The sequence below is a fragment of the Cygnus atratus genome, chromosome 1, assembly GCF_013377495.2.
Source record: "Cygnus atratus isolate AKBS03 ecotype Queensland, Australia chromosome 1, CAtr_DNAZoo_HiC_assembly, whole genome shotgun sequence".
Taxonomy (NCBI): Eukaryota; Metazoa; Chordata; class Aves; order Anseriformes; family Anatidae; genus Cygnus; species Cygnus atratus.
The window spans coordinates 136,304,045-136,317,117 of NC_066362.1; the positions used below are offsets into that span (position 1 = coordinate 136,304,045).

Consider the following 13,073-nt stretch of genomic DNA (forward strand, 5'->3'; position numbering starts at 1 on the left):
GTGATATTCCGTGTGCCACAATAACAAAACAATAAGGTATGATAACGTGTAGTTTGCAAAAAAAATATCAGAAAGCCTCTCAGTAGGGAAAAAGTAGCTGTTCAAAGCTAGAAAGAAATGAGACAGGTAAAACACTACAATGATTTGGAGGGAGGAGGCATTTGTCAGGAGAACATTTTAATTGATTCAATTCATTCAGAAATAATGTCAAACTACACAGGCCTTTTTCTTATTAAATTAATATAGAATGATAGAACTATAGAGTGGTTTCGGTTGGAAAGGACCTTAAAGACCATCCAGTTCCAACCCTCTGCCATGGGCAGGGGGACACCTCCCACTAGATCAGGTTGCATAAGAAGCGTGTTTGTAATTTGTTTTAACACATTGCTTTTCTTTCTCTTGACTTTTGCCCTCTAGGTTTGGAAGCCAAGAGTTCATGATATGATCCAGCTGGCTTATAGATCAACAACCACCTTGTGAATAATGGTTGAAAACGGATCCCACCTGGACAATGAAACACTTGCAATGCTCCAGAATAGAGCTATCTCCGTCACCCTCCCAGTGGTGTATACACTGGTGGCTATCATCAGTATCCCTGGCAACTTGTTCTCCCTTTGGGTGCTCTGCTTGCATATCAAACCCAAAACGCCTTCTGTTATCTTCATGATCAACCTGAGCATCACAGATCTCATGCTGGCCTTCTGCTTTCCCTTCCAAATATCTTATCACATCCAGAGCAATCATTGGATCTTTGGCAAGATTCTTTGCAGCCTTGTGACTGTGATGTTCTACTCCAACATGTATTCTTCCATACTGACCATGACTTGTATCAGCATTGAGCGGTACATGGGTGTGGTATATCCCATGAAGTTGGTCAAGTGGAGAAGAAAAAGATATGCCTTCGGTGCCTGTATGGTAATGTGGCTTTTCTTGCTACTAGCTTTCTATCCACTGGAAAGCACAGATCTGACCTATGAAGTGAAAGAACTGGGGATTATAACCTGTTTTGACGTTCTCAAGTGGGATATGCTGCCCAATTTTGCAGCCTGGGTGGCCTTTCTCCTCACGCTATTTGTTGTGCTCTTCCTGATCCCTTTCATTGTAACAGTTGGATGCTACATCGGCATCATTCGGAAGCTTATTCAGACATCAAACAGATATGGTAACAGGCAGAAGACTAGATCCATATACCTGGCAATTATAGTCCTTTCGGTGTTCGTCACTTGCTTCGCCCCCAATAACTTTATCCTACTTGCGCATATGATCGTCCGCCTGTTTTACAAGAGGAGTTTGTACCCTGCCTACAAGCTCACCTTGTGCCTCAGTTGCCTCAACAACTGCATAGATCCCTTCATTTACTACTTTGCCTCTAAAGAATTTTACCAGAAATTGATGCAAGTGTTTCGCCCTAAAGTACTGCTCAGTGACAGCTTGGAAACCAGAAGGGAAAGCTTATTTTCTGGCAGGACCATGTCAGCCAGATCGATGTCAAGTGGACCTATGGATGGGTTAGAGGGAGTAACAGTCTATTTGCAAAGGCAGGAAAGTGTTTTCTAGCCTTAGACTTCCCCAGCAGAAAGGCACCTGTGAGTTCCATGAGTAGAGACAGAAAATATTTCTTTTTGAATGTCTACCCTCAAAGTAACATGCTCTAGTGACAGAAGTCAAACCATATGCATATTGTGCATGCTACTTGAGTAAGTGACTATTTTCTGATAAAAAGTGGAAGCACAAAAGGAACTGAGTTTATTCAAAAAGCCCCTGAAGCAAACCCAGTGTAGATAATTAAGGGTTGGCCTGGAATTAGTCCAAGGGATAAGTTTAGAACAAGAATTACTTTCAAGTTGTATAATCTCAGTGTTACCCAATGCTTGAGATCCTCAGTGAATGTGAAATATTACTGTATATGAGTTATAGCATACATTGAAATGGGATTTTGGGAAGGGGAGTTATTTTTCTAAGCAATGTGCTGGTTTTTTTTTTTGGGGGGGGGGGGTTAATGTATTGCTTTACTGTTCGGTTGCATTTCTATAAATGAGTAAACATAGCTTGTCATTTTACCATCAATGCATAATGCATAGCCACTGTGAATTCACCACAACACTCACCCGTTTATCTGAATCAAACCACACTAACCTTTGAAAAGGTTAGATTGAGTGATATTATTTATTTCAGTTTTATACAGCAAAATATCTCATGCTATGAAAGAAAATCTAGCATTTCTTTCTAGTTCCAAGCTAGTTTTACCTAGAACTAACAGTGTTTGAGACAACTTCAGCTGCTGCATGGCTTATATTTTCATTTCCTGGAGGTATTAATTTCTCAGGATAGTGGGCAGAAATTGGTTTAAGAAAACAGGTTTCCCACATTGACCTACTACAGTAATAATGCTTCTGGTGTTAGATTGGTATCAAGTTGTTTTCACCAAATCACTATAGACTGTATGTGGAAGCACCACCCCCTCAGCAGACAATTTAGCTTTACATAGTGTGAGGACATACATATCTTCCTTATGGTACTGGTGTGGATTATTAATCAGACCTTCTGCAGGATATATGAGAATTTGACCACAGTGATTCTGTGCAAGCAGAAGCTGCCTGAAAACCCACCCCTATGGCCAGATATCAGAAACGTACTTCTTTCAAACAGGCAAAAAGAAAGCAGAAAAAAATGAAAGCAAGGTTTGATAGTGGGAGATGTACCAAGTATCCTGGAAAGAGGCTGTAACTATAATCAGGTTGATAGTGCAGTCATGTGCTTGGGATTTCTCTCGGAAATATCCTTTTCTGGCTTGTTTGCATATATTGTGTGATGTTTTTCTTCTCACATCTCAGCAACTGCCCGGGTGCTTGGAAAGACAACTGCTACAGAATACATCCTGGGGACAGAGAAAGACAAAGTTTTTCCTGTTGTATTTTCAGCTTTTTATCTACGTTTGGATCTCAGGAGAGTAAAAAAAAAAAAAAAAAAAGAAAATCCACCTGACAGAGCCAGACAAGCTTCCCCTCACAAGCAAGATGAAGCTATTTGTTTCCTTTTGCTACATTGCAAGCTGGATGGTGCTACATTAGTGAGCTGGAGGCTTTCTTTGACATTGTGGATGGTTGGTTCAGACACCACATTTCGTCTCCCTTGAGCAGTGGCTGCCAGCTGTACTGATTTCTGAGCTCCTGCAGCTAAGTAGCTAAGTAAAAGACATCACCCATGGCTCCTATTATCTATTTGGCTCCTTTTTTTTTTTTTTTTTTTTTTTTTTTTCCCTTGTATGACATCATTTAAAGCCATTTTTCTACCACTAATTATCATGAATTTCATTGCTGTAGAGGCTGGATACCCACAAATTCAATCATGAGATATTTGTACATCCTACCCTCTGCTAAAGTATCATCAGTTATTAGTGCGGGATAAAAGTGAGTGGACCTAGTGCTACCTTTCAAAAGCCATGTGAGGTGTTCTATGCATTTCATAGCATTAGCTTTAAGTGATCTGCACATTTTCTGCCCATCAGCCCACATCTGCCCACAGCTTTAGCCACAAGTAGCCCATCAAAACTTTCACATCAAGCCTCATGGAAGCTAGGCTGCATTAGTGCCTGTGTGCCAGGTGCAGTGAGATGGGCTTAAAACTACAAACCACCTCACAGATTCTGAAAGAGAGGAGCCTGTACAAGTCAGGGGCTCTGAGCTCCCATGTCAGCTCTAGAACATCCTCCAAAATATCTGCTTGCACCAGGATATAAGCTTCTGGCAGGAAATGTGAGCTGTTAGCTTGGGTAGGAAGAGCACGAGTGTTGAGGTGAAGGTATGAGATATGAGATTACCGCTTCCTTGATAGACAAGATCCAGGATAGAGGAGGAGGTAAAAGGAAGAAGGATAACTTTATGTGTTTAAAGCAAAAAAAAACCAACCAACCAACCAACCAAAACAAACAAACAAACAAAACAATACTGCTTGCTTGCTTGGGACTTCAGTGTCCAAGTCCAGCTCATTCAGTGCCATTTTCTTTGAACATGCCCTACACAGTTGCCTGTTCTACCCCTCCAAAGAAAGAAATAATATTAATAAAAAGACATACAAAATATACCACAGTACATTACATAAAGCATTACATAAATTTCAGTTGTTTGGATATGTGCCTCTGTTTACCTACACTGTCTGAAAAAAATCACAGGCTGGGATTTTCCTGACTTGTCCCATATCCATCAGGTGGAAATTCAGTTAGTTTATTTATGTTTTTCGAACCTGTGTATTAATTTAGCAGTGCATTGCTTTGTCTGGCTGTTCAAATCCCCCTTCCATCCCCTTTCACAGAACTCCAGCTTTCTCACTACCAAAACTGTTTTTCGCATTTTATGGTGTCAGAAACTGTTTTGGAGGTTATACTAAAATCCCTTCTCTCACCCTTCTTTTTTTTCCTTCTGCAAATATTCTTCTTTGTTACTTCCCCTAGCTTTAATGCAGATTTTCATTCTGTTTTATTTTGAACCTAATCTTCAAGCACTCAGTGCATCCTGAAATGTGCTGAAACATGCCTCAACTGTAACTGACATCAAACAGAGCTGAAAAAGCAAAGACTTTGCACTTTGGACATCAGCAACTATATTTTGAAAAATACTGAATTGCTCCTTTTGCAACAGAGAAAAGATGCTCACAACTGACTGACAATTTTCTCTCAAGCCTCACACAGCTCTCCATAGCATGTAATTCCTTTTTCAATGGTGCCTAAAAAGGAATAGAAGGGATGTCCCATTCTTTACACCATTGTATAAGCTAGTCTCAAATTAGCTCAGATGAGGCAAAATTCCAATTCATGTTACTGGGATTGTTTCTTAAGAAAGAAATACAATCTTTGATTGCTTCCTCCAGATATCTTTTGAGTCTGATGGTGTATACTGTGAAGTTTTAGAGGGGTGTTTTAAGAGAGGAGAATAAATTCTTTTTAAAAGTAGCCCAATTAACTGTTCTTCAACACTTGAAACATGTCCTCATGGGACACTATGAGGTCACAAGACTGCTACCTTGTTCAGTGGATGTGAGCTTAAATGCATTTATATATATAAACATATATATAAACATACACATAAATGGAGGTTGCCTTTGAGAGGTTATCAAAAAGTTCTTGTCTATACTGCCTTCAGTTTGGGAAATGTGGGTTCTGTATGACATGCTTACTTGATTGCCTCTGTGGTAGTAATTTTACTGAGAAGAAGACACGAATGTACAGGTTTCTGTTCTGTTTTTGTTGGTGGTGGTGGCGGTGGTGGTTTTACATATATATGTATGTTTTATTTGTGTAACAATTTAACCTATGAATGTTCTTTGACTTTTGTACATAAAAATCAAGAAAGAAACCATGAAAAGGACAGGATTTAAGATTTAAGATTTGTTTGCACCTGTCATGTGTGAGCTACTTCTTAACTTAGAACATGGCAGGGAGATCAAGTTATAAAATAAAATGAATCAGTTTTCCATTGCTATTTTGTCTCTCTCTATATATATTTTAATTTCAGTGCATTTCTCTAGAGGGCCAGCAGGCCAGGTCCCATTGCACCACTCAACTGGCAGCAGGCAGCAGGGGGCACTGGGGCAGCCCCAACCCCAAGCCCCAGCCCCAAGCACTTCCCTGGGGACAGGGACAGGTTGGGACATGGGCCTGCTGGGTGGACCCCGCTGGGCAAGGGCCATGGCCAGGCCCGGCTGTGGGGAGCTGGGGCCCAGCCCTGCTGTGGCCTCGCTAGGGCAGGGGCTGGTGGTCCCAGGGTGATGTGGGGACCTGGACCCAGGCCTGGGCAAGTGGGGGAACCCCCAGGGCTGATGTGGGGTCCTGGTCCCAGGGCAGAGTGGGTCAGGCCTCTAGAGATGTTCAGGGCTGTGAGGATGCTCAGGACATGACACCCTGATAGAAACCTTCCCTAGACTGACTGTGCTTCATTTGGGGTTCAGGATCTGTGTGGGTGTGTCTATGCTGATAAATGAAAGAGGGCCGGAGATTGTCTTGAATTCACTTGGTAATTTTTTGTCTGTTTTCTCAGTTCAAAGTATTTGAAATAAGATGAGGTCTACATCACTGCCCACCAGAGTAGGGCTTCTATAAGGTGATGTTTAAGGTATATGCTACATTATGCTACGTGCCCAAAGGTATGTATGATAGCATGAACATTTGAGGGAGAAACTCAGTGTTGGTAAGCATGAAGTGATGAACATGGGTAAATCCAGTCACAGCTTTGCATACAAAATGATGTGCTTGGTAGTGACCACTATACATCATAGTACATAATTTGAAGCATTAGCTCAGTGACAGTGGAAAGAAAGCAAGTAAAACATTGCAAGTTGTTAGGAGTTGGGAAAAAAAATAAACAAAACACTATCATGCTTGCTGGGTAGCAGCAAGAAGAGGTTAAAAATGTTTAGATGTCGTTAATATTGTAGATTTTTAACAGCCCAGAATGAAAATTCTAATATATGATGACTCTCACAAGAATGACCAGGATATAAGCTTTGGTTACTGTACTCTAGTAATTAAATCCATCCTGAAAAAAAAAATGAGGAACACATTATTGGAATAAATTGTGTACCGTTTTTCTTCAATTATGCTGCAGTTCATAGGATTAAAAGGAGTCACTGAGAACAAAATTTCAGTCATGCTATTCATCTTGATGTATTCTTCTGGACTACAATCATTCTGGGTTAAATATTTGCATATGTGTTCTCTTGTCAAACCTAGAAAGTATAGTTATGGAGAACATAATAAAGTAGAGGATAATGCTCTGCTGAAATATTTTTTTAAAAGCTTTCTTTCTTCATTTGAGAAAAAACCTGTCTGAAGTCTGGACTCCTATTTAACTCAGTCTTTCATGATTTGCTTCCAAGTCTTATTACTTTTAATCTTTAACCTTTAAGCCTAAACAGCTGGAGATATGTTATCAAATGGAGAGACTCTCAGGCCTCTTAAAGAAGTTCAGAGCTGTCAGCCAGAATACCGTTCACGATTTCAGCATAAATACCTCAGCCACTTGCTTGACTATCTTGACTCACGATGATATCCTGCAGACAGTCTTTTTCTTTTTCAGGAAGCTTTTTTCTTCTGCAGAAATTTTCAGGACTGTAACTATGACGGTTCTGTTGCCCCAGTTCTTGCATCAGTATCTACATGACCTGGCTCTGGTATACCAGAATTATGTGGATACAGAAAGTAAAGTGTGCATGTTGTCCTGCTGGGAGTTACTAGGGCTAAGCTTTTCCCAGTATGTTCATATCCTTAACTGCTGCTGCTGGAACATAGGTGAGCTACCAGAAAAAATAGGGAAGTGTTTTATGGAGTACTTCCAATTGAAGGAAACTCCAAGGTTTGACTTCACTGCGGTATATCTTAAAGGCTTTGTCAAAGAAGGAAGAGCAACAGACTTCAGGGAGGTATGAACAGATTCAAGCTGGAGATAGGATGGGGCTGAAGAAGTAACCTCTGTGGAAGCTGGGGGAAGAAATACAGTAAGTGAGAGTTTGGAAAAAGATGCAGAAAGTTGGTGTCTGCAGGAAACCATCCACAGTTAGAGAATGTCTGTAAATAGTTTTCTACATAAACAGCCAATTTCATTTTAGAAACATGAGGCCCTTTCAGTGTGAAAGCTGGAATCATCAGCAGCGCTCCAGATTCTTGCCGTAAGGAAAGGAATGTGATTAACAGATAAATAAACCACTGCCAAGATACAGAGTAAACGTCTCACGGAAAAACGCAGGTCTCTGGAAATGTGGGCTTGCCAGGCACAAAAAGTGAAACTCATCTGATCAAAACTAGATATTAAGTGTTACTGTAGGTGTGTCTTAGTGCTTGGCAACATTCAAGTCAACTGCCTGCTCTGATTCCTAAGTCTCTTTGATAGCTGCATTGGCTGTTGACTGCATTCAGACATCCAGACGTTAGTAGACTTCCATATTACCATTGAACCCCACCACAAAAGCAACGTTGGTATTCCAGGCCTGTTACCTTCTGCTTCTTGACAGTTTTCTTCTAATTCTGCCAACTTCATGCTTCTAATGGGAGCTTGTTCATCTGATAGAAAGCCATGTGCTGGGAAATAATACTCTGGGGACCTTAGCAAATGCTTAAATAGAATGCAGGTCTCCCTCACCTTGTCAAACCTGGATGGCTTCACAAAATAAATGCAAATATATCAGTTAAGTTACTGGAAACCTCTTCCCACTGTTTACCTCTACAGAGACTCTATACAACCTTCTCAATTCGAAACTCTCTAGGGAGGTGCACTGCCCTTTTCTTCTTCAAAAAGTTTCCGCAGTGCAACACCGATTTTCTCAGCTCCTACTTATTGCCCACGGGCTGACATTTTTCCTTTCCGTATTTCACGCTGCTTTCCATAGTATATGCAGAATGCATCAGTCTCTTACCACTTAGTATTAGTGTTCTTTAATGAATAATGCAAATCACTGTACACTTTTACCTAAAATGTCAATATACCTGAACTTTTGTAACAAGGCAACTGTTTCTATATACTGCTGCTAAAATCAAGCCTTTAAAGGAGTAAAAAATAAGATACAGTGCAGCAGACAACTTCTCTTTAATCAATAAATCTGAATAGATAAGAAGATAAAAGACAAAAATAAACCCTTCAACCTAACAATATTTAGTCTAGGTTTTGTTATAATACACTTTAATTTTTCATATTCAGTAAAGGTATTTGACTCCCAGAGTGGAATTACTCCTGTTCTTACAGTCATGCAAATCTGCCAAAGGGGCCTTAAGCCCTGTTACAAACATATCTTAGCACCTATTAATATCTTTATGATGCCCCTTTATAGTTCCAATCTCGTTTATGCATTAACTTTCCAGATATCACTAGACCTATTGACATTAACTTTGTGTCAGATTACCCCTATATGCACACACACACACACACACACACGCATACACAGTTAATATTAAGCAGTCCTTGTACTTCAGACTAGGACTTCGAGTGTTTGTGGTGCTTAGTTTTTGTCCTTACCAGTTACAGGTCTCTACAGCTATTTGAAAATTACAGTATGCAAGCAAAACCTTAGAAAAAAACGTGGGACGTACTGCCCTCTTGTGGAGATTTGTATAGTGAACATATTAAGAGCTCCACAAAACGTGCTTGACCTTGGAGTCTCAGTTGGGAAATCATTTTCTGGAAGAGGTGGTATTCCAGCTGAGCCAATAAACCTCTTTTCTGCATCTTAGCTTCATTTAACTACCTTTGCACCGTTTTCATTCCAGTAACCATTATACTATACAAGGAGAAGAGAAACATCTGTTTTTCATATTTAGACAAATATAGGTGTACATGTGTTTAATACAGACACACAAACATATGTAGTGTGCACATGCTGTGCATATAATATATGCATTATGTACACACATTTTCTGAAAATATTTTATCGTCTTTTTTTTTTTTTTTTAGAATAAACGATCTAGAAAAAGTGTTCTTTATAGTCTGATATGCTATTTATTTTTCTCTAAAGCTTATACAAACATTAACAGCAATGAGATTGGGGAAACGCTGAGATTAGATGTGGAACTACCAGAGCCATTAGATGTGGAACTACCACCAACAAGCCATGCAACTTTAAGAGAGACTCAGGGATTTGAAATAAACCTCTGCCCCACAAGCACACAAAAAACTAGGGATGCTGTCAGCAAACACTGAACCCCCTGTCCCAGTGATTACAGGGTTATTAGGCACTACCATGTCTTCTCCTCTGAGGTTGGTTGGTGGCCTTGGGATAACAGGAGAGAGAAAGCAAGCTGTGGATCAGAGAAGTTTCTCAGTGACAGATGCCGGGCTGTGGCAACAGCTGTGAATGACAGCACTGGAAGCATGCACAACTGTGTTGTTGCTTCTGTATCATGTAAACTGGGAAGTGTTTGCAGCACACTGTTTCTTCCCTGAAGGAGCACAAGCTGGAAGGAAGCATTCCTTTCTTATTTCAGCCTGGTGTTGCTGCCACGGAGCTGGCTGGCAGCTAATCCTTGTGGACAACAAAGGGACAAAGCCTGTCATTCTGTGCTCCTCTCACTGGGATGCTGTTGTGTTCCCAGTGGGATTTCTTCAAGGCTCTAGGTTTTTCCCCAATGCAATACCTTCTCTGTGGCGGAGGCCAAATGCAACCCGTTAGTCTTAATCACTGACATCCCTTTTCCAGTTCTTGTAAACAGTTTCCTTGCACTATTTAAGTATGCTGGTCAAAGATGCTTCACCAAGGCTTGGGTGACAATTTCTGTGTTAAAAAAGTGCCTTGTGAGTGGCGAGCATGCCCAAGGGCTATGATTGATGTAGGTGCTTCTCCTTGTCTCATGAAATGGGCATGGAGCTGCCTCAGAGATGGTTGCTGTTCCTTTGGTATGAGATACACTACACTCCTCCAGCAACTGGGAAGTTTCTTCATAGGCAAGGCTTAATGCCATTTGATAACTATGTGGGATGAATGTCATGAAATGAACTATGTGTTCAAACATTACAGAGACATTACATAATATAAAGCCTATGTCTGTAACAAAATAATGTTTAATCTGACTTTCCGTGGTTTCCTCAAAAGCTCATTATATGCTTATAATACCACATTACTTAAGATAAAAAGGGAATTATGTGATCATGTAGGCACACCAAGATTTTGCTGAACTTCAAAGTTTGATAGAAGAGAACAAAGAAGTATTTAGGCCTGAGCTGAAGAAAACTGAATTGATATAGGTTCTTAAAAATGCACTATGAGAACACAGAGATAGCAAAGTGAAAGAAATCTAGGCTTCCCACTCTGAAAATACTCCCTCAGTCTGGAACAATGACTCTTTAAAATCTTAGGCTTTTCCAATAGAATTTCCGCAGTACTCTACAGGAAGCAAGGACAAAATAATTTGAAAGTCAGCGTGTTTTACCTATCTTGCAAAAATCTGAAGTCATTAAAAATCTAGAATACCCCTTCAAAATCCAAAAATCTAGTTGAAGATGTAGACTAATCATAACAGATACTGTATTATATGAAATGGGAAACTCACTACAATAGCATAGTTCAGATGAAATAGCTAGCTAAATACAGTTGTATGCAAAAATATTATAATAAAACATTATGCAGGTAATGTTGAATGATTTGATTGTTATTTTTAAACAGAGGAGAATTCCTGGAGCTGATGATGAATTGGTGAAACAGAATACATCTTTAAATCCCTACAGTAGCAGAAACAAGAGTTATTGCTTTGTGAACTGTGTAGATATGTTGGACTACAGCAAGGATTTCAATGCCAGAAAGAGGCTTCTGAAAAATTAAGACTGCACTCTCAGAATTAATGAGGTTGTCCTAGAAAAGCCAAGTTGCCTTGTGAAAGATGAAATGTTCATCTTCATCGCAACATCCCTAGGATTCTCTACATTCTTTGCAATGCAAATGCATTGTTCCCCAAGCAATTTGATTTTGTTCTGGTACAGACGACTCAGCCAAACAATAGATCCAGGTTGAAATACATACACTTATTGCGATATGCATAAATGTAGGTATGAGAATTTGATTAGTACAGTGTTCTCTACATACTTCGAGTTATTACTGTTATGGCTGTAGTATAAATATATATGCAGAAAAGTAGAGAAGTCCAGTACAAAAATATTAAGGAAAGGTCTCTACAGTTCAGAGCTCTAACTGTTACTTTGCTGTTGCTCAGAATAAACCCAGTATTTGAAAAAGTCAACAGTTTCATAACCAACCTTGGACAAGCTAATCTTTGACGAGCATGGTCAGCCAAGACAGAAACTTTTCTGATAACTGCTGTTGTCATTGATCTTCACCTCGTCTGGCTCACTGCAGCCTCACACTTGCTTTGCCCAACTCTTGCAAAGTTGCTATAGACTAATTAAAAATAATTACTTGTCAAATCTCTCTAAAACGTGATAGCTTACTTAATGATTTTTAGCTTGCTCACAAAGGGTACTCTGAACTTCACCACATTTAGACCAGTATAAACCACATACAGGTAAATGAAAACATGCATTTTAGCAGCTTTGTGTTTTTATCTTTGAAATAAACTAATTCAGCTCTTTGTCATGTTTGTCAGGATAACAGATTTACTAATTACCAGTCTTTAAACTAATAATTAAAAAAGCCACATTCTCATTGTTTTCATATTAAAAAAATTCTTTGTACCAATCTCCATTTTTGGACATTGTCTGAACTTTCAAGGGAAAGACTGTAGAAATTATCCATTTTCCTTTTTTTTTTTTTTATTTATTTAACTTTCATAAAGTTCTTTGTGCAAATCAGAGGAGCAGTATGTAAGCAGAATTCAGTCAAGGGAGGTAAGTCATGCTTGTCTTACACTTGAATTAATTGGGCTCCACAAGCAGGGGGAATGATGTATGTTACATATATCCTTGTAACCTCTATAAATTACTAGAGACAGCAGATTTGTATTTCATTATTATCTATCAAAACAAGCTGGAAGGAGCAGAATGCATTCTTTCTGTCAAGGTTGTTCTTTATATAAATACATGCATTGGATGGAAGGCACACCATCGTTACTTCACATTTATAGTGGTGAAAGTACACTAGAAGACTGAATAAAATGAAAAGAAATAGAAGAAAATCAGGACTGTTATTGGATTGTTATGGAAAACTTTGCATTATCATCTTAATCCTCTGGAGTGTATGAATTAAGTTTATCAAACTTGCTTAGACACATAGCAATTCAGTGTATAAAAAGACGACTTCAGATCAGAATTCTGTTCCAAATCCTTGCAAAATCCATACAAGTGCAATTTCCCTTTCTTTGGTTCATATTGCAGTCATAATGAAGAGGTACATAAATTACGCTTTAGGGTTATGTTAAATTCAGCCATTAGAGGTAGTGACATAATATTTTTTTCCAGAGGACTAATTCCAAATCTTTGACCTGTGTGTACCAGGAGACATGCATTTCTGTGACTCGATGAGATTCTTGTCCCTTTATTCAATCAAAAATTATAATGGTATTATATGAAGGATACTCAGGATTCTATTTCTGTGATATCTTCTTGTTTGCAAGGATAAATGTCACGTTTCACTGGCCTGAGAAAAGA

General features: G+C 39.3%; 1 protein-coding gene across 1 annotated transcript; it reads left to right on the forward strand.

Moving 5' to 3' along the window:
- Positions 1–483: 483 nt before the first annotated feature.
- On the forward strand, positions 484–1,557 carry P2RY8 (P2Y receptor family member 8). Its single transcript, XM_035542267.1, has one exon. It carries the CDS (start codon positions 484–486, stop codon positions 1,555–1,557), a length of 1,074 nt encoding a protein of 357 aa, XP_035398160.1.
- The last annotated feature ends 11,516 nt before the right edge of the window (positions 1,558–13,073 follow it).